Source organism: Amphiura filiformis, chromosome 7 (genome assembly GCF_039555335.1).
Source record: "Amphiura filiformis chromosome 7, Afil_fr2py, whole genome shotgun sequence".
Taxonomy (NCBI): Eukaryota; Metazoa; Echinodermata; class Ophiuroidea; order Amphilepidida; family Amphiuridae; genus Amphiura; species Amphiura filiformis.
The window spans coordinates 16,526,933-16,554,802 of NC_092634.1; the positions used below are offsets into that span (position 1 = coordinate 16,526,933).

At 35.4% G+C, this 27,870-nt stretch overlaps 2 protein-coding genes across 2 annotated transcripts in view; both read right to left on the minus strand.

Annotated features, from left to right (window-relative positions):
* The window catches only part of LOC140157676 (uncharacterized), a 296,536-nt gene that overhangs the window by 219,673 nt on the left and 48,993 nt on the right, over window positions 1-27,870 (minus strand). The window lies entirely within an intron of this gene.
* On the minus strand, window positions 17,481-24,945 carry LOC140156478 (neurotrypsin-like). The gene is made up of 2 exons (XM_072179421.1): window positions 24,695-24,945; window positions 17,481-17,797 (listed from the first exon to the last, which is right to left on the minus strand). The coding sequence occupies exons 1-2, from the start codon at window positions 24,768-24,770 to the stop codon at window positions 17,481-17,483; spliced, it is 393 nt and encodes a 130-aa protein (XP_072035522.1). The 5' UTR covers window positions 24,771-24,945.

Here is a 27,870-nt window from a genome sequence, read left to right on the forward strand (position 1 = left end):
ATGAAGTGCTTTTACTTTGGGCAAAAGTCACGTTTGTTTGACATTTTTATTGAGTTTTGATTGTTTGAAATCTTTAACGTGACTTAAACATAACTTTGTAGGATTAACCTAAGAGAGCACACTCTTCTGATTCTAAATATATCTTTTTTCATGTAAATGGTGAAGGTAAAGGTAAAAAATACATTTTTAACCAATACCGGTCATTTTTAGATGAGAGTTCACAAAGTTTTTTTGACCACAAATGAGTATTTTTACACCTATTAACCTTCTTTGCGTGGATGGGCCATGATCTAGATTACTGATTCCACTCCAGTGGACTTCTTCTTTTCAGAATGTATTCTAATATGATTATAAACTTCGAAGGCACTGACCAGGGTTTCACATCAACCATGTATCGGATTTCAAATACCTGGGATCCATGACGGGATTCAAAGATTTAAAAACATTTTTAAAAAGCCAAACATGAATCAAAATGGTTTTTTCAACTAATTTCCATGATGTGCTGATGGCATTCGGTATCATTTTTCTTGTTTAAAAGATTCCCCAAGAAACAAAGCATCGACAGTACACAAACAAGGTCAATCTGAATGCTCATCAGTGGTAGATCACGATAGTAATCTTAACAGTTTTGTGGGGGGGGCACTCAGAATAATACATGTAAGCATCCGCCTGAAAGAAAACACGGATTTAGGGTGGTTTTGAAAAGCAAAAAAAAAAAAAGGACGCGCGGATCCGCCATTAGAGTCTCAAAACACTCATTTTACTAGAAGGGGTGTTTTTTTTAAGGACAAATGCTTGACGACTACTAATAAGTATTCTCTCTGTCACTTCTCGGATTGCGTTTTCAAAGATATCATACCTGCCAGAGATGTTTAATGACGTGTCATCCAAGTCCAGGGCTTAGAATTAGTTTGGCAGCTCCAACTGAAGCCTCAGAGCAGATTCTTGCAGCTTCATTCAATTGAACTTGGGTCTTTTGGCAGGTTTCCTTTTGCTAGTTCGCAGACTGGTAAGAAGTATAGGATACTGAGGATACATTGGTCGGAATCCAATTCTACTGTACTGTAGGAACAACAGTTGCAGAAAAAAAATACTCACACTATAACTTGCTGTAAAATAGAATGTGGTCCCATGTGTATCGATCCAGCTGGATGACACCAAGTCCAAAGACGGTTTCTGGGCTGGAGAAAGCTCATCTGGGCAGGTCTAAGGTTGTATTCCTGGCACATGTTGACAATCGCTCACTATTGTCGGTGTTTCTATAGAAGTGGTTGCGTCGAATGACCAGATGATTAGAAAGATGGTTGTCCAGGCTTCTTATTCTGGGATTGAAATCACTGATTCAAGAATGAGATTGATATTGTGGTTCTTTACTTGGTCTAGTACTCCTATTCCTTATTTTTAAGTCATGACCTCTCTGTTGGAGCATACCACAGTCGTGATGACTAGCTTTTACACTGGGGGAGGGGGGGGTCATGTGGATGTGTTTAGACTTCTCCTTGCCTCTGTCCAGTGTTCTTGAAATGACGTCAATCCCTGCATGTATTAGCGCAGCTCATTTGGCGGATCTGTCCTTGCTGGTAGAGAGTGTAGATGTCATATGAAGAGATTTGAAGGCAGACCAAAACATTAGTCTGTCACGATGTTGTACCAGGGTCCCACTGGCACGTCATAGAGTCCTGAAGTAGTAGACCCCCCTTATGTTTTTCATCTCAGGCATACTAACTGAATGACAAAAGCTAAACGTAGACATCCTTAAAATGATAACCCATCATGGCCACCATCAATGTTGACCATATGGGGGTTGATGTAGGTGAAGCTCGCAATTGGTTTCAACAGTAAACTCCATGATTTTTATTTTGCCCTTGTCAAATTATTCTAAAGTATAATAGACTTTTCTCTTGGTAGTTAGATTAAGTACTTCATAATCCAAAATATTACAAATGTATTGCCAGGAACAATTATATGGCTTTCATCTGACACCAAAGAGACATCAATAGCTTACCAAATAGCCTACAGATAAAATGGTCAAAATAACGATATTGAGCATTTTCCTTTTAAATGAGGGTGTTTGGTTAAAAAATGCATTTCTCACCTTTGCATTCACTATTTTCATGAAAAAAAGATATGTTTGCAATCAAAAGAATATTGCCTCTTACGGTAAACATACAGAATTATGTTTCAAGTCACATTAAATATTTCAAAAACATTAGAAGAAACAAAAGTGATTAAAATGGTAACAACCATGATTTGTGCCCAACTTTGGTATTTTTGAACACTAGAAGTACTTCATGTGAAAAAGATTACAATTGATTGTGATGAGCAGTTACATGGCTTTAACTGAACACCAAAAACACATCAATAGCTCACCAAATATTGATAAAATGGTCACAATACTGATTTTTAGAATTTTTTTTAATGGGTGTTTTTGGTAAAAAATTCAATTCGCACATTTATATTTACTATTTTGTAATCAGCAGAATATTGTCGCTTAGGCTTATTATACAGAATTGTGTTTCAAGTGATGATAAATATTTCAAAAACCAAACATTAATAAAAATGATAAAAAAACATGATTTTTGCCCAAATTTTATCAAATACTGATCAAATGGTCGAAATACCGATTTTTAAAATTTTTACTTTAAAATGAATGTTTTTGGTAAAAAATGCATTTCTTACCTTTAAATTCACAATTTTTTTGAGAAAAAAGACATTTTTGTAATCAGAAGAATATTGTCTCTAAGGCTAAATATACAGAATTGTGTTTTAAGTCACATTAATGATTTCAAAACATTTGAAAAGCCAAAAAGTATTAAAAATGGTAAAAAAACACAAATTTTGTCTTTTTTCAATATTAAAATTACCTTATATGAAAAAGATTACAAATTGATTGTCATGAACAGTTGTGTAGCTTTAATTTGACACCAAAAAGACATCAATAGCTTACCAAATACTGATGAAATAATCAAAATACTAATTTTGAAGATTTTCCTTTTAAAATGGAGGTTTTTGGTAAAAAAGTGACATTTTCACCCCCATGGCCAGCGCTTTGGCGAGTAAGAAATTGATTTTTGAATTTTGTGGAAAATTCTGAATAAGATAGACCCTGTCAGAATTTTGGAACCCGATGGGTGATTAAATCGATGCTAGCTGAGGGACTATAGCTACCTCAAGGTCACCTTAAAACCTTAATGTACGCTTTCCTTCAAATTTTTAATTTGTTATTATATACTCAAAGTGCTGAAATAATGCTAGTAATAACTATCGGGAGGGGTTTCTGTCCCTGTCCATTTTGAGCTGAAATAACAAGGTAAAGTGAAAGAAACCCTGCTGGTTGTTTTGGCCGTTTAACACGCAGTTCTATAGGAGGACATAATGTCAAAATTCTTTGAATTATGACATTATGTCGAACTTTGCTCTGTTGACCTGCAAACACAACAAATTTGGCTGATTCCAGGTGCAAGTTGGGACATGTGTAAACATTACAAATATGCCAAAAAAATCAGGTTTGAAAAAAATTAACCAATTTCATATTATAAGATCGTACATTATGGCTTTAAGCCCAAGGTTTATTCAGCCGCCTGTCGAAAAAACTCGTCCAAAAAGGCTAATTATAGTAATACGCATATTACGGAGATAAATAAAATAATACAACCGGCAACACACGAACAAGAAAATCCTAAGACGAACTACTTGCCACAAATGATTCCAGCCATTTGACTTTGATTGCAGTTGTGTTCTTCCCATCCTACAGCACACTGCTGTAACGCGCTTTCAGTGCCTTTGCACGAAACATTGCGTAAACCAGTTTCTCGGTCTATTCCAAACCCTGCCCCTCTCTCAGCTTTGGCGCCATCAATGGGGAATCCAAGTTGCCGACATACTACCACAGCTTCTTTATCACCCCATGAGGCATCACAAAGTGGGATCCATTCACCATTGTGAAACATTTCGACACGACCTTCGTTAGCAGAATGGCCCCCGAAGAGGCGAATATCTTGTTCTAAAGTATAAAAAGAAACATTTCTATCTTCAAAAGTTTGATAAGATTGCGGATAACTTTATATCTAGAAAGCACTTACATACAAAAGTAAAGTAGATAATGGGGATACGCATCCTGCACAAGAACAAGTAAACACAATGGGGAACTATTATTGATCGCTACGAGTGTGTAAACTGAATATATTAAATAAGAAAGAATGAACAGTTTACCAACCCAAAGTGTTTCAATTAGGCATAAACATGACAACAAATAAATACAAATCCCGACCAGCACACAGCCCAACTTGAAAAAAAGGGGGGAATGTGCCGGCATGGGAATCGAACACACGACCTTCCGATCTCTAGACCCCTTATCCATTAGGCTAAGTCTAGCTCCCACTTCTAAAAGGTGGATACAACTGGGTGTGATGTAAGCAGTACACACAAACAAATATTACGCAAGTACACAAGTGAAGCATCATGCAGTTATTGTTATCTACATGTATGCACACAACACATGGGCACTCACATAGGTGATCGACCCGTACTAGTAGCGCTGTGCTGTGGGTATAGGAGATGAACTAGTTAGCATCATATATCAAAAAGTATAAAAGCTCTGAATATAGTAATTGCTCTATGTTTCAATTACTTATTATTTCCAAAATATCTGAATTTTTAATCCGGTACAAGATTTAATAACGGGGGAACATGCATTTGTATGAGAAAGGAAATCTACCATCTTATCCAAACTCCCGTGTTAATCCAATGCCCCGGTCCAATGCACATTTTGCTTCACCGGGCCGCCCTGACTTTGTCGCGTTTGGAAAAGGAGTGCCACCAAACCGTAATAGGTACGGTACAAATTTCATTTTTTTTCTGTCAATCAAGTATGGTTTATTTTCTACATGTCAATCTTTAAATTATTAGCATAGTCCTTATAATAACGGTGGACCGCTTTGATGGGTAAATGATAGCAAACCAGTGAAAAATCCCCAAAACTCAGTCAGTGGAGCTCCACCCGTTCATGTCAATAGCGTCATTTATATCGATTGGATTAGTCGACCGTAGCGGACAATTCGATCGCTCATTGGATTAATATTATCACGTGGTAAGAAATGTGCATTGGATAATCGATTACTATAATGGTTTAGTACTGAATATTTCGGTTTCATCTTCACTAAGCGGGTTTATGGTTGAAAAGGTCATGGTGAATTTGCCGTGGACAAAACTGCACTATGGGAGATCATTACTGATGCTCAATTGTTTGGATACGCATCCTACACAAGAACAAATAAACACATTGGGGAACGATAGCTCGCTACGAGAGGAAACTGAATATATTAAATAAGAAAGAATGTTCATTCTTTCTTAACAAACAAAACACATGTTGAAGGTAATAGGTAGTCCCAACAAACACAAGTATGTTTTGAAAATGTTTTAAAACACAATTTAATCATTTTCCAAACATAACAAAACATATGTTAATACTAGTAGTAGTATATATATATCACCATAATTGCATAATTAAATCCTGTATAAAAAGCATTTAAATGGCTAAAAATTTCCAATTTCTAAAATACAGCATTGAATTCGACAAACGATCAAAAAAAAAGTTAAAAATCCTTCAAAATGTCATTCAGCATGGCTTGACCTTATGACCTTTGACCTATGACCTCTTAAAACAGAAATAATTAAAAAAATTCTAAATACAACACTTGATTTTAGAATGCAATAAAAAATGTGGTTTTTTTTAACTGTTTTTGTTTTTTACTTCCCTTAATATTGTTTTAAAACTTAAAATAAGAGACTTGATATATAAGGTTCAATTTGGGTGTGGGGGGTTTTGATGGTGTGTGGGGGTTGTTTTGTATGCTGAAGTTTATTTTATAGTAAAAAATAAATTATCCTAAATATATACATGGCTGATTTTGAAACTCCTGGGGAAGATACTGATTTAATTGATTTAATTGATTTTCCGGAGGAAGAGCCTTCTACAACTATGTGGGATGCTTATAATTATATGGATGCTAATTATATTAAACATGGCAAAGGAAAACCTAGTGAGCCAATCCTTGATGTATCTAGGCTAGTAGAAAATCAGGAAGCAAAGAGCAGATTTTATGAATCAGTTAAGAAACAAGGGTGGGAAGTAAATTTAGATGTACCTAATAAATATAAAGTGATTTTTGTAGAAGAACCAAAAACAAGGCAAATTTTTGCTACCACAGATAGTAGAATAATTAGACTAACAAATCCTAAAAATAAATTTCTTTCACTAAAATCTATTGAAAAAAATATTAATACAAATTTTAAAAAAACAGGTCATAATTATGGTTATAGTTTTATAAAGGATGTTCTTGGAATTAAAAATTTTAAGCCAGGACTTGACAAACCATTAAGTGAATTACCCGATGTGCCTGAGACGGGGCTTAGTTCTATTGAAAACCAAGAGGCAAGAAAAAGTTTTTATGAATTTGTTAAAGAACTTGGATGGGATGTGGACCCAAATGCATCACTTAATTATAGAGCAGTTTTTAAAAAAGACCCTACAACAAAGCGCCTTTATGTTCTTCATGATAGCAAACAAACTTTTTTAACCAGCCCCAAGGACCCTACTAAGTATTTTGCACTAAGCACAATACAACGAGAATATGGTACAGGTGGTGTTAAATTTGTTATGGATGTTCTTGGTATTAAAGATTTTAGCGGAGGCGCAAAACCAAAAATACCACCTGAACAACGGCGAGATTTAAATCAAATAACCAATGATATTGAAACAATTGTTGGAAGTCCCGTCATCTTTTACGATAGAATACATCTTTGGTCTTAATCCAACATATTCAAAAATTGGTTTACTTGCGCACTCGTCTTTCATTTTTCCAAGCACTTTTTTATTTTCAGTGCTTTGTAAATAATGATCTTGGGGATAGTCGTTAGTGTCATAAAGATTCATGTGTTGTGCCATATCTTTGTATACGTCTTCAGTTTGTATGTGCATTAACAATGAATCGGTATCGGTGTAAAGTAAATTTACTCTATTGCCATATTGTTTTTTCATTTCATTGTAATAAAAATCATACATTAATAATTTACTCAAGTCAAGAATACTCATACCTAGGTATACAGGTCGATTAACCCTTTCACGCACCGTGTCCTCATATGAGGACGGATAATAAATGCACAATGAAAAATGTATTAATACCCCTTCATCAATGTGCAATGTTGCATTACAATGTCAAGACAGAGCAGTATACACTCTGAGCTTTTATAAATGCCTACAGGCTCTATTTACCCCCAGGCACATTTCTAAAATTGGGATTTCACAGCCATGCGCTATTCTTTATGATCCCTGGATTCGGCCAAAATTTTTACCTGTTTCATGACGTAGGAAAGTGACTACAATTTTTTATTAGTATTTATAGATGTTATAGAACATAATGGAAACAACTATATTGTGACAAATATTTTAGAATACTTGAAAATAGTGAAAAAACATGTGTCCTCAAATGAGGACACTGCGCCATTGTGGTGTCTTACTATAGCGCCCTCCCGTCCTCATAAGAGGACACTGTGCATTTACAGATGTAACATTTACCATAGTGGTATAGGAAAGTACATACATATAGAATGAAATATGCCTACTACAGAGTAAATGTAATAATGATTGTATTTGAACTTGAGTTGTTGAACTCTAATTAGGCTAGGAATAACATCTAGTTGAATTTAAATTCTAATTTACAAGTTGTAATTCATGAAATCTAATTCACAAGTTGTAATTCGTGAACTTCAATTCATTTATATGTATGTACATGGTTGCAGACAAGTCACTTGTTTCTGTTTTTTTGCCTGAATTCCTTATTTTGTAAAGTCCAACAATATTTCTACATCATTTTTAGCCCAAGTTATTTACATTGTACCCCAATTTCTCTATTATTTCAGAAAATTACTTAAGTCTTAAGTTTTTCTATGTAGATGTAGCATGTAAATATTTCAAATATTGACGTCCTTGTTGCGCAGTGTCCTCATATGAGGACATGTGCATAATTAATTAATGGAACACCGCCCAAAAAATTTGACACTGGGTATGTTCTTGTAATCCCTTTAGATGTAAAATAACACAATATAAAAAATTTTGTGAATTTGAAACTTAATTCGTGCATGAGAGGGTTAAGGTACAATTTACTTTTATACATGTGCAGCGCTGCTAAATCATTGTCAAATATTTTTTGTCTTGCAAATGATGGTTGTGCAATTAATTTTCTTAGCTTTGTTTCTTCAGATGAACGCACTAGTTTAACATCAACGCGTTTGCGTAAGTTTTCCATTGTTTTGCCAAACACAGAGTTGTTCATTAATTTATACAAATCTTTTTCAAAGTCATTTGTCGCTTGCTTTCTTAGTTCAGTGTTCATTCGAATGTAAGGTTCCATCCATGGTTTTTGATCAAATTGCAACACTCTATGTACATATGTTAATTTCATTCCTAATGATAAGTATAATTGTAAGTTTCTGTAGTGTACGATGTATTTTGTTTTGTTTCTTAGATTGGGCACAAGTTTTTTAATCTTTGTTAATTTTTGATCGCCTAACAAATTCTTCTGATAAGGAGATAGCCATTCATCTTGGACTTCTAAACTTTCTGGGGCCAGCGGATAATCATTATGCATGTCGTGTATTTCAGGTGGATATTCTAAATCAACTTCTAAAATATATCCTTTATCAGCATTTGGGGGATGATTTATTATTTGTGCTAGGTTTTGAAGTCGTGTCCATTCAAACTTTCCTATAGGCAAAGATTGACTCATCGCCCACCCATAAAGATTATTTGCATCCAAGTACATTATATGACTTGGGTTTTCATTGGGATTAAAATCAGGAGTAAGGATATTATTTGCCTTTGCACCACGCTTTGAGACCATGCTTATTCCTCCTCTTAAACCTTTCTCAATAAACAAATGCATGTCATAGTCTGTTAGTAATTCTAGCTGAATTTCAGTCTTCTTGAGTAATGCATCCCAGCTTAAACCTGGAGATGTGAAATAATGTGCAGGATCTAACTCGTATTGTCTGAGACATGTTGTTCTAAAATTCTCAAACACGTCAGCTAAAAGGAACACATCTGTCCTAAGATAAAGATCATGGTAATCGGCTAGCGTCTGACATCCAAAAGTTCGCCATACATTCTGAGCATGCTCATAGTCATTTGCAGAAACACTTTCATCTGTTAGTGAACTATAAAAATCATCAATAGCTGGCAGTTGTGTTTCTTGAAAACGCTCCCAACTATCCATGTATTCATAGGGGTAAATTCCTTTTCTAAGAAGCAGTGCGCATTTTGTTTGATCAGGTTCAAATTTAGTTGTAATGTGAAAGTCTTCTGGTTTGTTTGCTTTGACAGTTTTTAATTTATCAGTTGGTAGTGATGCAAGTGCAGGGAAGCGTGCAAATTGCAGGCACAGTTTGTCAATGCAAAAAGCGTAGCTGACAAAACGTAATGTTAACAAAGAAATATAACGTTCTAAATTTGAGAATAATCTAACTTTATGTTGATCCACTTTGCTTATGGAGTCTGATGCTTTACCATTTGAGCTATTGAGGTATACACATTTGATTAAGTGTTTTAAGTTAATAAAGCAATGGAATTTTGATGTTTCAAAGTGCATCATTTTATGTATTGATCAAATTTACTGTGAAATTGATAACATTCACTATAAAAATGTTGAATTTTGATTTTTGCAGTGCCAATTAACTGTTGATTCATGAATGGCATACCAACATTGCCCAATATTGCAATCTATCGATTTGGCCCAATGTTGCAATATCAACTTTGAAACAGGAATGACATTCCAACATCGGCCTAATGTTGCAATGCCAACTATCGAAACAGGAATGGCATTCCAACATTGGCCCAGTGTTTCAATGGCAACTATCAAAACAGGAATGGCATTCCAACATTGGCCCAAAGTTGAAATGCCAACTATCGAAACAAGAATTTGCTTGCCCTCCCTCTAGACCTGCCAAAAATGCTTGCCCCCTCCCTGTTGGCCTGCCAAAAATTGCTTGCCCCCCCCCCCCTTGGTCTGCCAAAAAATCTTGGTCTGAAGGTTAAAGACTACAGTTGTGTAAAGGTGAATTAGTCATTGAAAATCCTGCAAAGCATTTTAACTGGAAATGTATGTTGCAGAATGATTGAAAAATTATGCGTGCTGCATGCAGTCAATTTTCAGTTTCCGCACACAAGTGTAGTCTGCACATACAGATTTATAGGCAAAGTTGCGCGGTGGATATTTGTGTGCGGTTGCATGCACACAGCTGGTTCGCACAAAACACGCTACCAGCAGGCCTTGCTTGCATGCTGCACACATCTGCACGTGTGCTGCACACTGCCGCACGCGTGCTGCATGCTTCCGCACACATTTTTCATTGCTTGCATTTTCGTAAGGGTAATTTATCAAGTGATGCAAGTAGAAATTGGGCACTGTCAATAAAGCGTAGCTGACGTAATGAAAAAGAAATATAACGTTCTAAATTTTGAGGAATAATTTTAATGTTGCCATCCACTTTGCTTATGGCCTGCATGATTAAATGGGCGTCGTATCCTTTAAGATTGTGAAACACAACTGGAATAACAGTTGTTTCTGGTTTTAATCCTAATTTTAAATTACACACGTAATGTGCTGCACCGCGAAACTTGCCTGTCAGATGACAGTGATCTCGTACTTTATCTAAGTAAGGCTTGTTGGTTTTTTATTTTGTTTTATTGTCATACGGTTTTTGCAAATATAACAATGAGTTGAATGATTAAAATTATTCCAGTCTTCTTTAGTCATGTTTATAGGAAGTTGGGTTTTAAAAAAATTCCTTTATTTCATTTTCTGTTTGCCCAAGACATTGCAAAAATACTTCAGCTGCATTAGGTCCTCGGTATGAAATTGGCTCCCACGTTTGTCCATCAGATCGTACAACGATATAAGTGAAACCGCACGGCACATGTATCTGGGTCTTTTGAGTGCTGCTTTTGTCAGGATCTAATGCAGGGCCTTCAATTTTATTAATAATAGATTCAAAATCAGCATAAATTACAAATGGTACTTTCATTTGCTTGTGCCAGTTTTCGAATTTTAATATTGATTTTTCAGGTTTTGGCATTTCTATTCGAAGCGCCCTCTCTCCATTTCCTTGGCATTCGGGTTTATGCTGTTGTAAAAGATCTGCACGTGTATATCCATGAAGACATCGTTCACAAAAGTATTTTCGATGCGGGTCTTTTGTTTGATCATTTAAAAGACGATTCAAATCTTTTATCCAAGTGTAGTGTGTACGAATTCCATGCTTTTCATTTTGCTTAATAATCATCAAATTAATACGGGGATTATGAGAAGATTGTTTGCTTAACTGATGTACTATTACACATCCTTTCCAACCAAAAACATTAATTGCAAGATTATTCATTTTTTCTACAAGATGTATTTGGTTAATAGGCGTTGGGGTGTCAATACCTGTAAAGTTTAAACCATCATTTATAGTAGGGTATTTAGAAGGTTGATTAGAATTCTCTTTTACAGGAAATAGTGCACTACGAAGAGACCAGCGTAAACAATTGTCATCTTTATTCTTAACATTAATAATTGCGTGTTTATTTTTTAAAGCTGGTGGTAAATCAATATATGAACCACCGCGAAGAGGCTGGTAATTTGCAATATTGATCCACAAATTTTCAACACGCACAATAACCCAATTTGAACCATTTTTAACCCACTTCTCAATTTTTTCTAGAATACTGGCAAAAACAGTATCCATGTTTATTTCATTTTCATTTATGATAGGAATTTGCTCATGATAAAATGTTGGGGTATCATATATTACATCACCGTAATTATATTTAGACATCATTATTCTAAAGCCTAACTGAAATTTTAACGAACCTAAGGTTTTAACTTCTTGTAATAATATATTTTGAATTTGTGGATTAACATTTTGCAAAAATGTAAGTGGGTCTTTTTCAAAATGGTATTGGTTCGGAACATTCATTTCATATCCTTTAAAAAATTTCCAATTGTAAAAGAAGTTTGCTTAAATTCTAAGGTCTTGGTTGTCATGGCTCTTTTGATTGGTTTTAAGGGAGTGGAAAGACCTTCCGGAACAGCTTCATTTAAAATATAATCTTGCGTCATCTCATTTCTTAAATCAGCCATTGTTGGAGGGTGATATAAGGTAGGCTGTTCTGGTGGTTTAAGGTTTAAAGCACGCATAAACCCAACACCATGGTTTTGCAAACTAGATTTGGAATAAAAATATCTAGAATTTTTAGCTTTGCTAAGCGGAAACCATTCATTGTTGTACTGGACAAATAATCTGCCAGAATCGTCTAATGCAAATGCTTGGCTTATGTTTTCAGTAATGTTATGAAAAGTCATAAACTTTTTGACCTGGATATTTACAGCATCTTCCATATATTATATATAATTTTTTAAGTCTTTAATTGCTTTAAAAAAATATAAAATATACAAATGGATATAAATCAAAATGCAAATAATTTTTTAACTGATGTAATACAAACCATTCTTAAAAAATGGGAAGCAATGCCACTTGACATAGAAAACAAAATAAGAACTGAGTTAATGTCTACTTTTATATCTTTTGTTGGAAAGGGCAAACAAAATAATAAAAAAATTATAGGCATTTATTTGTCTTAAGTGATTTAAAAAAAACATATTAAAGAAACAAATTTAATATAAAAATAATGACACAAGTCGCACAAAATATTTTCCCTATTGACATAGACTGTAAGAATTTGCGTGTTGTTCGCCAGAAGGAAAACAACAAAATTATGTTTAAATTATTGAGAACAGGAGATACATATTTGATCAAACAACTTTGTAATAACAGTGAGCTTAACCGCGTGCTAGAAGATCTTGAAATTAGTTTAGAAGACTTGTTAAATAAATGTTGTGATGATTATTTATTTGCAAAATTACTTGCTAGTAAAATTAGCAAATTAGCATCGCGTCAAGGTACAAAGGATGAAAGCTTTGTCTTAGACAAATGTAATGAGGCTGTAAGTCAAGTAGGCATTCACGTTAAGAATTTATCAACTACGGAATTTCGACCTACAAAAGACGGACAAATACTTAACAAAACACAATATAAAAATTCTGGTTTGAAAAAAAATGAGTGTCTTAAATCTTTTGATGCAAAAATATCAGGTCTTATTGATGGTTGGCTGTTTGCCAAGATTGCTTTTGGCACAGGGGGGCACCAAAATAATGTATTTATAGAAGCACATGAATTTGCAAATTGGGTACAACATTATGGAGAGAAACATAAATTATACGTTCTTCTTATTGATACAGATTTAACTCTTCAGTTTACTGAATTAAAAAATAAATTTCAAAAAGAAACTAATATTCTTGTGTGTAATCATGTAGAATTTCAACTATATTGTTTTGACTTTTACAGGAAGAACACTGGCCCCTCAGCTAAAATACAAAACTATATCTTAAACTGGCCTACTCCACAAGGTCTTTCTAATCCTTTAAACCCATGTTAGTTCTGCAAGTCTTTACCCTGTTTTTTTTTAGCTGTATGTCAAAATCAATGTAATATTTTTTTTTTTTTAATTTTTCTTTTTAAGAGTTATGACCTAGGGGTCGTGAGGTCGCCCAATGAAGCTAATGGCATTGTCCCTTACCAAATTTATGCTTGCTAAAATTGTTTAAAGTTCTGTTTAATATTTTATTTAGCTTTTAATGTGTAATTATTTAGTGATGTGCGTCCATAATATTTAACTATGTAATAAAAGGTATTAGCGCCATCAGTTTTTAAAAACAGTGCATCAACCTCTACATATGCGTCATATAGTGGCGAACTTTGAAACTTGGGTATTTTACTAAATCTGCTAAACAAACATGACAAAGTACACATTTCAATAACTTCATATATTTGCATGGTTGGTTATTAAAACGTTGATATGACGCTGTGTAATATTTGTCAGTTGGTTGTGCAAGAATTTTTAAGCTACTAAAACGTTGATATGACGCTGTGTAATATTTGTCAGTTGGTTGTGCAAGAATTTTTAAGCTTACAATAATGATAGACTCTGAAAGCGATGATACTATGTCTACGGATGCTTACGATTTGGATTGGAATCCATGCCAAAGAAAAATACTGGATGATCTTAAAAAATATCACCAGGATATGGCAAAGCAGGTAGGCTGTATTAATAATTTAGGGCCAGGTGTACCTTTACCAAAAGATTAAAAAACCTCAGCAAGGTTTAAATGCTCTTTACTGTCGACCTAAACATGTAAAACATACATTATCGGGTAAAGAATTACATGAATATTTGGTAAAACGTTTGGCAAAGGTAGAGGGCCGATGCTTAAATTATCATGGTGTCTAACCTGTACTAAAAGTCTCAAGAACATTTTCCTGTGGTGTATTATGCTTAAATTATCATGGCGTCCAACCTTAACTAGAAACAATAAGTGGTTAAGTTTTGGAAGGGCCGGTACTGACAGTTTCAAGAACATTTCCTGTGGTGTATACTTAAATTATCATGGTGTGCTAAAAGTTCTGAGAACATTTTTCCCATGGTGTCATCATGGCGTCCAACCTTAACTTGAAACGATAAGTGGTTAAATTTTGGAAGGGCCAGTGCTTTAAAAAGTTCGAGAACATTTTCCCATGGTGTGTAATCTGATGCGTAAAGACCTTCACGTGGTAGATTATGTAAGTAGGTATTTTTACATTTTGTAAAAATATTAAAACATATAAGCAAGAAAGAAAAAAAAAAAAAGAAAAAAAGAAAGAAAGAAAGAAAGAAAAAAAAACAAAAAAAACCCACACACCATCAAAAACAAACACACCCAAATTCCCTTTTACAAAAACAACACCTGGCCCCTTAGCTAAAATACAAAATTATATCTTAAACTGGCCTACCCCACAAGGTCTTCCCAATCCTTTAAACCCATGTTAGTACAAGTTTTTTTACTCCGTTTTAGTCTTAATTTAAGACTTTTAATTTGTTTAAAAAACATATGTTTAATTACTGTACTGTGTATTTTTTGCAACCTGTCTTAAAAATTCAGTAGCCCTTTAATATAAACAAAGCTTTAACCAATCACCACAAAGTCTTAATTTAAGACTTTTAATTTGTTAAAGGAACACATGTTTAGTCATGTATATTTACTAACATCTTTTTAAAGCAACTAATTTTGAAAAAGTAGATATTTTTTTGAGACACACTGTAAAATAGCTCATAACACATCGGGGTTAATGTTGGAAATTTGCCAGGTTTATCTGATCAACTTTGGTGTTGACCCCGGCAGAATCAATATTTTACTGATAAGCATTTCACTGCACTATACTGTGTAGTGTATCTATTTACACTTTAAACCAAGACTAAAATGAAATACATAGTATCTCAAAAAAACACAGAGCCGTTGTATAATTACTATATTTTAAGTTTTCCACCCTGTTTGAAAACAAACCCCACACACCATCAAAACCCCCCACACCCAAATTGAACCTTATATATCAAGTCTCTTATTTTAAGTTTAAAACAATATTAAGGGAAGTAAAAAAACAAAAACAGTTAAAAAAACCCACATTTTTTTATTGCATTCTAAAATCAATCAATAATTTACGGTGGAAATGGTTGTCGTGTATTGAAGACAGACTTACAAAATGCGGCCTAGATCACTTATTTAACCCCAAATCAATAAATAAGGATATTGAATATAATGACTGGGTTAATTCTGTGAAAATAAATCATCTCTTCAAAACTATTCATTGCTTAAGCAAGAAAAATATCTTGAGCCATATCTTACTGGAAAAACCGACTTCCAGGGTGCCCAACACCCTTCAAATCGATAAACCCGCTCATGGGCCAAGACAAATGATGGTGTCTGCCGCTTATGTAACTCTGGTTTTGAAGAGGATATTATTCACTTTCTGTTTACATGTAATGCATATAATGATATTCGTATTGATGAATTTTATAAACTAGAGAGATCTTTAATTGATATTAATTGCCAATCTGCATGGGAATGCTTCATTTCAAATGGAAATCTTACTAAATTATATTTTGCTTTAAGTGATATCTATCAATATGATAATGCAGTAGGTCAAATTTTTGATACGTATAGCAAAGTTATCTCAAAAAAGCATGGGCCAAAAAAACAGTAAGAATCTTCAAATGTAACCATCTTGCTATTCAATTGTATATATTATATTTGTGTAAAATTTGTATATTAACTTATTATGCACTCCATATTTTGTGCACATGTATAATAATTATGTTGTAAAGTGAGAATTGAGGGATGCATGCGGGGGGGGGTTGTATTTAGAATTTTGTTATTTTAATTATTTCTGTTTTAAGAGGTCATAGGTCAAAGGTCATAAGGTCAAGCCATGCTGAATGACATTTTGAAGGATTTTTAACTTTTTTTTTGATCGTTTGTCGAATTCAATGCTGTATTTTAGAAATTGGAAATTTTTAGCCATTTAAATGCTTTTTATACAGGATTTAATTATGCAATTATGGTGATATATATACTACTCTAGTAACAATAAATGTTGCACCGGCGGATCCAGGAGGGGGAGGAGGGGGCGCGGCCTCCCGGTATGATCCAGGGGCCATTTTTTGGGCATTCTATTCTCATTTTTCTCCATATTCTAGCCCCTGGTAGTTTACCGTCCTGAATCCGCCCTTGTGTTGGGTATACAAAGATCATTTTGTACATGTATATCAAAAATACCACCATAATGTTGTCATATTAAATGTAAAGAAATATTTTGTCAACATTGAAATCAAATTAGTTGCATTATATGACGCAACATTTGAAAACGTTTTGAAATACTTTTGTATAACCCAATATTTAATCATTATTTTTTATGGTACCTTTGTGCCCCTTTTACAAAAATATTACGAAAACATTTGTCAGTGGAAAATGCTATGAAACATTTGTCAAGTCATAATATTGATTTTCCTTTATATTCTTGATCAGGAATCGAGAAAGGGAATAAAATTTACCTAGTAGCAAAAGACTCGTTCCATGCTGTTAAGTAGAAACTTAACTGGAATAAGTTCTTTTGTATTATGCTTTAAGGGTAGACGAGGTATTGTTGGTCGAAGCAACCTAAAAATCGATTTTCATTATCTGGATCAATATATTATTGAAAATTAACATCTTGATGTTTTGCAAAAGTTCATGCTACAAATCGTATGCTCTGCAAACTTGGTTAATTTATTGTTGTTAATTAGTTATGTACGTTTTACAAAAGTGTTGTTGTTTCAGCCCTCTTCACAACGTAACTCAAGAACCGCAGCACCTATAAAAGTATATCTGTGATATTTTAATTCTTCTACACGCTCGCTATGAATTGAGCAATGCAGTTTTTGCCAAAGCTCACTACCATTCGTAAAATGCTGTGAACTACCAAATCACAACAGTTTAAAATAATTAATAACCTTAAAGAAGCAAAAAGTTGATGATTTACTTACCACAGGAAACTCCAGCATCTTCAGAATGATAGCAGTCATGATTTCCCCATCCACTATGCGGGCATTCACCTAAGGTACGCTCATTGCCAACACATAAAACATCATCAAGGAAGATATCTCCAATACCGTCCCCAAACCAAGCATCTTTATAAGCTTTGGCCCCTTCAGTACGGAATCCAAGTTGACGGCATACTACCATAGCGTCTTCATACGTCCATGACTCACCACATACTGTACCCCATTCGTTACCATGGAACACCTCCACACGGCCTTCTGCTAAATGTCTGCCTCCAACCAAACGTATGCTTGCTGAAATATATTACACAAAGCTTATATAAACAAAATGATAACATGGCAAACTGTAAGTTTTCATACTGTAATTTACGAAATCGGGAGCGAAAACTTCGATTAAAATTCTTATAGATATCCGAAAAAATGATAAATAAACAAGGGATTTACAAGGCGAAATAATTGCTTGAGGATTCAGGCGCTAAGAAGAGGAAGGATCAAAGGCAGTAAGAAATAGTTCTTTATATAGACCACTTGACATGTGACGTCATTGCCCTGCAGTATATGCGCGCGAATTATGGCACTTTCCATGGTTCTTTGCTCAGGGCACGTGCATTTTAAATCTCCCATCACATTTCATATAGTACAAGAAAGCCATTAATTAAACACTACAGCGGTTCGTTCGAGCATTTCGATAGACCAATCCCTCGCCTTTGTTGATAAACAATGATGTCAAGTGGTCTATACGGAGGTGTAACGTGCACCCCAAGGACTCTACCACACCAATTATTTTAGCCTCCTTTTATGGTTCTATAACACGTTCAAGATGTTATTAAAACATTCCCGGCACTCTGGCTATATACCAAATCAACAAATATAATCACTCTTTATCTATTTAGTACTTAGCCAGCATTCTTCTTCTTGGTGATCATAAAGTTCTTGCAATGTTCTGGTCGACTGATGTAATATATCCTTATTCACTTGTCCAGCGAAAATCAGCGAAGTCCAGTGAACACTTGCGTTTATAAATATCCTTGCGTATGAAATCCTCACACAAAAATGGCGTTGCTTTCTCCAAACCGTTATCTCCTTGTGCTGCTTTCTCCAAACTTAACTCCTTGCGCTGCTTTCTCCAAACTTAACTCCTTGCGCTGCTTTCTCCAAAAATGGTGCTATTTCCACCTTTCACACGATATCTCCAGGAAGCAGGACTGCGATGCAGTTGTCCCCACTTATTTTGGCAGCTGTGTTGTATCAAAAACCATAGATCATCATATTTGGATAATCTATGCATGAACCAGACTTCAGGGAGTCGACAGAAGAATTTATATTCCTTTCTTGGATGAAGTACGTTCTTTCACGTATTCTAGATCTTCTCCGACAACACTGGCAGGTAGTAGTGCATTGACTACTTATATTAATTCTGGTTCGCAATTTCCTTTCTTTGAAGGAATTGGAATGTAAGCATATTAGCTAGCTAGCCCAGATCAACACTACAAACTGTGAATAATTGTGTTTACATTTTCTTATATACCAAGCAATGGGAAAACCCAAGTATTAATAGCCAAATGTGATCTTGGGAATTCCCAAGCCTTAATTATAACATTAACTTTTCTCATTACATCACTTCCTTAGGGGAATTCCATTACATCATTTTCACTAAATATAATCTCAGGGGACTTTCCAATTGCGCAACACACTGAAAAGTGGAAGTCCCAGCTATCCATTCAATTTGCTGAGAGGGGAATCCCTAAAATGTCTCATGACATAGATTTCAATTGTAAACAAAGATAATCAAATTAAATTACTCAGGGCACATCACAATATATTAATTGGGACGGCCAGTTTCGCCAATGTAGGACATGGGTACCCAGATAACATGGCGATATTGGTCCGATGGTGCCCCAATTTATGTTCAATAATGGCCCAATATCATTTGCTCATGGGCCCAAGATTGGTCCTAGATCGGGCTTGGGCCAAATATTGGGCTTATATTGGACCAATTGAGGCTGCCACTGTGATGCCAATATGAAGATTACCGATGGTAAGCCAATATTGGCCCAATATGGGCATCAAAATAATGCCGATGCCAAGATTGGCGTTCGAAAACCAACGTTGGGCCAATATAAGCTAATAATTATATATGCATGTTATCTGGGTAGTTACAGCAGGGGATCTTGTAAATGACTTCCGCTTTAGGGAAAGTTTATCCTCTGGGTGGACGAGCATACTGCGGATACGGTGTGGAAAATCCGTGTTTTTTAAACACACTGGAGACTCTCTCAGATACACCCTCTGTATACTGGACCACAATCATGCATTCGGTTTTCTTACTGTCATCTATTCGCTTTGAGATAAGTTAGTTTTGTCTTAGGAATGGGTCTGTCTTGTTTTACTTTCTTAAATGACCAATCTGGGTAAGCACAAGTGGTCAACGCTTCGCGGATATTATCCGCCTATTTTTGTCTGCCCGCTTCTTCGGTGCCACGTGTCACTCCTGTCTAACAGTGTTCTAGGCGGCGGGTGGCATGATAGTCGGAGAGAGCTGGCAAATCCGCTCAGCCAGTGGCATTTTCCATACACTCGGTTAGTTTTGTGGGGTTCATTATCGAACCCCAACGGTTTTAGCTTGTATTAATATTATTTATTAACATTGGCCTACTTGTTTGTGTTATTTTAAACGTTTTAAAATTTCAACATAATCCCATTCAATTACACAGTTGACAACGGAAATGTACTGAATTTAGAGAATGCACGGCGCTCACCACCTGCCCAGCAAACACAAAACGTTTTCGACATCATTCGCAAAAGGTTATAAAAGGTTGTCAGAAAACGTTTAAATGTCGGGTTATATAAAGGGTATATTAAGGGTATAAAATGTTTTCATAACATTAAAAAACATTTTTTGGTAATTTACTGCTCAGCAAACACAAAATGTTTTACAGAAAACGTTTAAATGTCGGGTTATATAAAGGGTGTAAAACGTTTTAAAAACATTCCAAAAACATTTTTGAAAACTTGATACAAAACATTCTAATCAGAATGTTATTTTTGGGTTGAAAAAATATTTTGCGCAAAATGTTTTAAAAACGTTTTCATGACCTTTATATACCGTAACCCGACATTTAAATGTTATTAAAACATTTTGGAAAAAACATTTTGAGAACATTTCTGTGTTTGCTGCATGCAAATATTTTAACATAATGTTATTTAAGTGTTGATAAAATATTTGGCAAAAATGTTTGCAAAAATAGGTTACAATACAATTTTGAAAACATTTTAAAAATATTGCTGTAGTGTATTTTCATACAAAACGCTTTAAAATGTTTTCATGACCTTTATATAACCCGACATTTTAATGTTATTAAAACGTTTTTACCTAAACCAAAAGCCAAAATATAACTTATTTAAAACGTTTTTAAAACGTTTTTGTGTTTGCTGGGTGGTTCTAACAACTCCCAGCTTTTGATGTAAAGGGTGCAGTGGTGGGAGGAAAACTGAAGATATTGGTCAGTGTGCGTTTTCTTCCGGCGCAGAGTTTCACTGATCCGCTCAGTTTTCTGGTGATTAGGGTGTCGAGGAAGGGAATCGAACCTTCTTGTTCTTGTTCGTATGTAACTTGTTGGTAGGGTCGATGGAATTTAAGTGTTCTGTTTATTAAGTGTTTGCGTACTATTTCCAACACGCGTCATCTATATATTTTCCTAAGACGCAGGCGCCAGGCTACCGGGCCGTATTCACGATTGTTTGATGGCATGTAAAACTGAGTCATTTTTAAGCAAAGTTGTACAATGATGGCGCTATTTATCTAAAATTTTGTTTGCATCTTTACAAGAGATAGACACTTGTTAAATGGTATTAGAACATCAGCAAACTGATTAACAAATGAAAAGGAAAAAAAAAAAAACCTTTTTATCATAAAATGTAAGGTATAACGTATATTATTTTTGATCTAGTTGACAGGACATCATACGCAAACTAGTCTTTTTAACTCCGTCTTCAATTATACCCATAGCCATAAATCACTGCTGGCGGTAAATATCACCCGAGTAGCTAAAGTAGGCAACCGTGGCAAGACAAAGTTTGGTGAGTTTAATGATGTTATTGACAGTGAGGAATTCTGTTTGTCAAGTCTTTATCTTCAATAAGTTTTTCACGGAGAACATGAAGAGTGAGATCGATAGGGGTACTGGTAAAGAGCGCCACCACATCGTTCGAATTAAGGATCTCAAGTTCTATGTCTTTTAGATCTTCCGCGAGACTTTTCTAGTTCATAACGTACGTGGTGCTCAGATTGGCCAACAAATGGGGTCAGAATATCAGCTATGGATTTGCCCTCGTTTAAGTTGTATCCGATAGAGTCAGTGAAGTCCACGTTGCATGGGCTCGCAACGTCAACGGGGTCCCATCTTTATGAATTTTTGGCCAGACGAGGCCGAGGAGCCTACGCACAGCGACAAGGCCTGGTAAATAATTATATTGTACAGGCAGGGACACTAAATCAACACACGTAATATCCTGCTATGCACGCCGATACACGTGTATTGATTTTCAGAAGATAGATCTTCGGATACCGGGGTAGAAAATGATGAATATCTCCCGTCATTTTTGGTTTCTAAAGAAGCCAATTGTAAGGCTTGCACTTGAATATATGTGTTGAAAGAACATGGTCGTCTTAAGCGTGCGTATTGACAAACAACCGTGCGTTTTGAAATAAAAAAATCAGATTTTATATGTGCAGAACAGAAAAATGACTGCTGCCCTCATTCGTCAACTCTGCAGGGCACAGAATATAAAACAGTACTAGGCACAGTCAGTAGCGTAACTAAGGGGGAGGGCAGGGGGGTAACATGCCCCGGGCGCCACCCTTAGGGGGGCTCCAAACTGACCAATTAAGCATCGATTCTACGCCCCTCCAAGCGATGAAAGTCAAAATTTTCGCGAGCTTCGCGCGCATTTCAGCACAATATCAATTAAAAGAACATTTTAAGCCGATATTCAACTTATTGTAACCAAAATTAATGATTGTATAGGCCTTATTTGTCCAAAATTTCGCGTGCAAATGTTTCGAGCATGGGGGGGGGGGATTATGTATCCTTAGCTCTTAGCTACGCAACTTCCCGCGTCTAAGGTATTCTCGGGGGGGGGGGGGGTTAGGGGCGCCAATTTTGTTTCTTGCCCCGCACAGTGTCATCGCTCCGATATCTTCATGGTAAGACCCCAAAATGAATAACGGGATCGACACACGATTTGATATTCAGACGATGGATACCGGATGCACTTGAACATATGTGTTAAACGGATATGATAGTCGTTAGCTTGCGTATTGAGAAAGAAGCGTGCGCATTGAGCTCAAGAACTGACAAAAAGTCTGATATTATATGTGCCGAACAATAGCGCAGCGTAGGCTAGCTGCACTCGCTCATGGAGGCAGTCTAAAGGGCGCATTACACTAAATCACTACGCGAAAGATGCAATGGTGATGAGTTCCGGTCAGAGGGTGATTTAAGGAAGCCCCATCGTGCACTGCAAACGTGTTATCACTAGAGTTTCAACTGCCACTTTACTTTTCAAATCCCATTGAATTCTGTGCAAAAGATGTTGTTTAAGAATTGTGCGTGTGTCATTATTACTTGGTCGATTTCAGAACAAAAGTGATGTATGCATAAAGGATAATTCACACCTTCTGTAGGTAACATAAAATGTGAAATCGACTAGCATTTTGAATGCGTTTTTATTATAAATATATCAGTCCAAATTCAAATTTAACCATGCCCGTCAATACAATGTGCGAGCAGTGGTGTCATGTTCACTCATACAGCTGTGCTAACCGCAAGTCAACACAGTGGCGTGGTGGGAAGTGCTTAAATCATCCTCTGAGTTCCGGTTAAAAGTATATGGCTACTTGAGACAATGTGGTGTACTTAGGGACCAATGTTCTTCGTGAGGTTGGCATGGTTTGATTTAAATGAAAGATGCTATCCTATTAATGACTAAAATAGATATGAAATTATACAAATCGATTTCACAAGAAAAGTAGGCCCTTTCCGAATTACTGCTTACGGAACAAGTTTTAATGCTAGTTTTGGCGCTGAAATAGCGGTGTCGCTTTTCAACATTTTTTAATAAAAAAACTTAATCTATAATTAATCTATAATTAATTAATACAAGAATAACGTAAAAAAGTGAAAAATATTGTCACGCCACGTAGAAAACGCCGCTTAAAAAAGTTGATTTTTACGTGTTTTTCAATGGAGAAGTTATTTGGTGGTCTACGCCCTAAAAGCATATGACCTCATGGCATATATCGTACATGCTCACTCACGCACAGAGAGGTCAATTACTAGGCTATTGTCAGTAGCCTTAGTCGGATGTCCCGCGGTTCATTATGCGTCTCAAAACTGTTAAACAGGTCGGAACAAAATGGAAATGCGTGGCTGTGGATTCAACCTACCATGGCGATTTCTGCCATGAAGATATCGGGGCAATGGCACTGTGTCCCGTATACCTTAGACTTCTCCGTAGTCCACTTGACAACTGTGCATACTCTGGCTATTGCATTTAAGCTTAGAACTCTGATTCAATTACTTAGTAATTTGTGGACAATTGATAGATTTTCACATCTGATCTTTTCAGTCACCGTACTCCCTCTGGTTGTTAGCTTCTAACTCGGGCTTTCGCGATTAATAAACTGGCAGATTCTAAAATTAGAATTGTTCAGTATTGAAGTACCATTATTATAGTTATGCCATTATGATATGTTGCATTCAATAATATAAGCCTACGTATACTTTACTTTTACTGTCACAAATATAATTATAATAAACTTGTTCATAAACATTTTATACTAGTATTTAGAGATTTAATAAATATCAGTATAATTTCGAGTTCAACTGAATGCGTTCATCATGAATAATAACATATTTTTATTTATAAAAATCGACTATGGCATAGTCTACGTATACCTTTTTCCAGAATATCATGACATTGCTATGTCCTGCGGCAATGCGTGAAAAAAGTACCTTTAATTTTCCCGCGGATTTCTGCTCCAGCATGACAGCACCGGGGACAGCAAATTTATTCTAAGTGCACGGGATATTTTGTGAGCTCCGATGGATTTACCCTTTTATCATAATTTTCTAAAAAATCATTTGAATGATAAATACTATAAATATAATCACAATTACCGCCCCTTACCTTGATTTGCCTCACTTACAGCAGTCCATCCTAAGGTACACAATACAACTATTGAGATGTACATAGATAAACCCATGGCAGCTACGACGCATTAGGCCCTACTCCATGTATACAACCAAACGCAAACTCCGGGAGCAAACTACTAATTAATTGCAATAACGTGGCGGAGGAGCAACTACATGAAGTTTAGGAATGGAGCCAGGAGGAAGCCAGAATACCGAAAATTAAAACGTGCGGTGACTTTGCCGACAATTTACTGAATTGGCATGTACAGTACCGATGTCATAAGATATCTTATAATGATAGTTCCTCCTATAGTGTTATTGTTAAAATCATTTTGAAATCTGGTTTTGCTTTTACAATGAAAAGACTATGTTGCCTCATATTCCTGTTTATAGTAATACTACACCATTAGGAAGGAAGGAAGGAAGGTTTAGGAAGGTTTTATTTCAAACTCTAATCGTGACCCGCAGGTCAAATTGCTAGAATTGTACATTAAACACACTTAAACAGACACAATGCAATTTGCAGGCAGCAGCTTAATCAGCGCCAATATTGCAACATTGAAACAAACAACTATACAAACATCCAATCCAACCCAACCACATCCCCCAAGTAGGCAATGAGGATAAAGTGCCTTGCCCAAGGACACAACACGTTGGCACGAGCGCACAGTGGGCCAGAATTGCCTCAAAGTGTGCCAAAATTATAAACGGATAATCAAACGCATACAAACACGGTAAAATGACTATATTAGAGGTTTTGAGGCTGCAGAATTCAATGGAGGCATTTTTAAAAATGTATGACGTCATCAAAATGCTGAACGGTGATTGCTCGATTACTTTTACAACAGTATTTCAAATGACATATATTAAAATTGTGATTGAAAAATCAAAATAGGGGTTCCAAATGGTGCGAACCTCAGTGATGACATTTTGGAAAGCGTATGACGTCATTAATATGCTGATCTGTGATTGGTCAATTATTCCTTCCACAGTTATTCAAATGGCTGTGTAAGAATTATTATCAAAACTAGCAAATCAGGGGTTTAAGGAATGCGGAATACAATAGAGCCATTTTCCAAGGCATATGACGTCATTAAAATACCAAGCCGTGATTGGCTAATTACTCGTACAACAGTATTTCAAATGTCCGATTGGAAAAGTATTATCAAATAGCATATTTATGGTTATACGGACTGCAAAATTCACTGACTGTATTTTTTATAGTAAATTATGTATGACATCAATAAAATGATGACATTTTAATTGTTCAATATAAGCAAACAAACAACCAGCCAGACTGGATGCATACGTGATTGTTCCTGCTGGACTCCAAAACTCTCTTAACTTAATTTAGGCTCTAATTTGCATTTTGCAACACATCAATTTCCTTGAAAAAGCAACCAATTTTGCCCAAATTTGGTGCTTTTACCAACATGTTTCTCAAAATACACAATGATACTGGGCTATTTTGTCTGTGGTGAAAACCCATCCATCTGTATACCAATATTGGCGAAAAAGCACCCAAAAGGCAAGCACATGTATATATACCATATCAATGGCAGATCCCCACCGTGGATGTTACAACTTATTAACACTCAACATTATCACAAACGACACTAAAATGATATAATCTGATTCAAATTGCAATTCTTCATTACAGTCACATGATCAGTGATGATACAGTTACGGCATGTTATTTGGTTGTTCACTAAATAGGCCCAATAGGCCTACTGAAATGTGAATTAGAATTTATTAAAGTAGACGTAATCCCAAATCTAGATATCACGTTTAAACTGGCAAACCGCTTGGTTCTTGTATGTCTTGAGTTTCTTTTTGTGTTAAAAAGTTGCTAACATCATCAGAAAGGGTCAGTTATCCATCGAGTCATTATCCTTGTTCTTCAAGAGGAATGCGTATTCCGTTTGCGAATTCTTATTCCACCTTTCTCTCAGTTTGTAAAGAAACGTTTTTAACGTTGAAACTGTTTGTTGATAAAGTTCTTCTGAAAACGAACTTTCTATGCAATCACACATAATCTGTGATGCAATGATGGCTAATTAAGAAGTCCACGCAATGTCTGTTCGATGTATCAATATCATTATTGCAAATTATATACGGTATACCATATAATTTTGTATTATGCTTCAGATAAATTTCATTAGGGCCTATGTACCGGTACCTACTTAATTAAATTATTTTGTTGTTGTTAATGTTTAAATTTTGTCTATATACAGGGTGTAACAATAAACTTTGTACAATTGCATTTTGACTTCTCAAGAAAAAACTAAAAGAGTTATGGCACAAATGTAATATGCAATAGAATTAGTGATATCTTGGCTAAAAGAAGACGTTTAGTTGGTTTATTTACTAGCTTGGGTTCAAAAGTTATGTCCGATTAATTAAATCGTCCAGAAAACGTGTTGGGCCACTTTTGCCATGTTAGCGTATATCAAGTTTGAACCGCGTTGATTGTGTTTATCGTGCATTGAACATCAAAGAACTCACACAAAAGAATTATAAGTGGTGTTTCTTCATATAATTAACATGAACTTAATAATAATATGATATTTCTTTAAAATCTATAAATGAAGTCATGAAATCTCTTTCGAATTATCTTATAAAAAGTAATTTCTCATATCCCTGAGATATCATTGGTAAAATTGAGAACAGTTTTTGCACCCATAAAGTACAAAACAATAAAAATTTGAAATTAAGTTCAGCTGGGCTTCTAGCTGTTGGGGCGACCACTATTGCCAGCATTTCTGTCAACAACTTTTATATACTTCTCATAGTTATATGTTATTGTATGCCTTGAAGGAAGACGTGAGTTTGGAAAATGAGCTATAAACAATCTGATGGTTTCTGCTTGACTCCATATGCTACCGAATGTCACAACCATAAAAATACGCTCTTCCAACGTTAATTGGGGTTGAAGGTGTTGAGCTGCAGCCACGATTTCTAGTAAATGAAGTTGTTATGTCAGTGCTTAGTTGTGACTTTCAAAAACTCAAGGAGATATTCTATTATGTAATCATTTCTACCACTTCGAATACCCCATTGTTTAAGTTGACCTATCATAAGAGCACCGTGCAACTGGTCCATGGTTTAACTCTATTCAGTCACTTCTGTCACATAGACAAAAGTGGCCCAAGCGGTTTTAAGACTAGGTTA

Coding starts and splice junctions, on each gene's coding strand:
- LOC140156478 (XM_072179421.1), bottom strand. CDS start 24,770: ATGGGTTTATCTATGTACATCTCAATAGTTGTATTGTGTACCTTAGGA. Junction 17,798..24,694: donor TGTAAGTGAGGCAAATCAAG/GTAAGGGGCGGT, acceptor AATATATTTCAG/CAAGCATACGTTTGGTTGGA.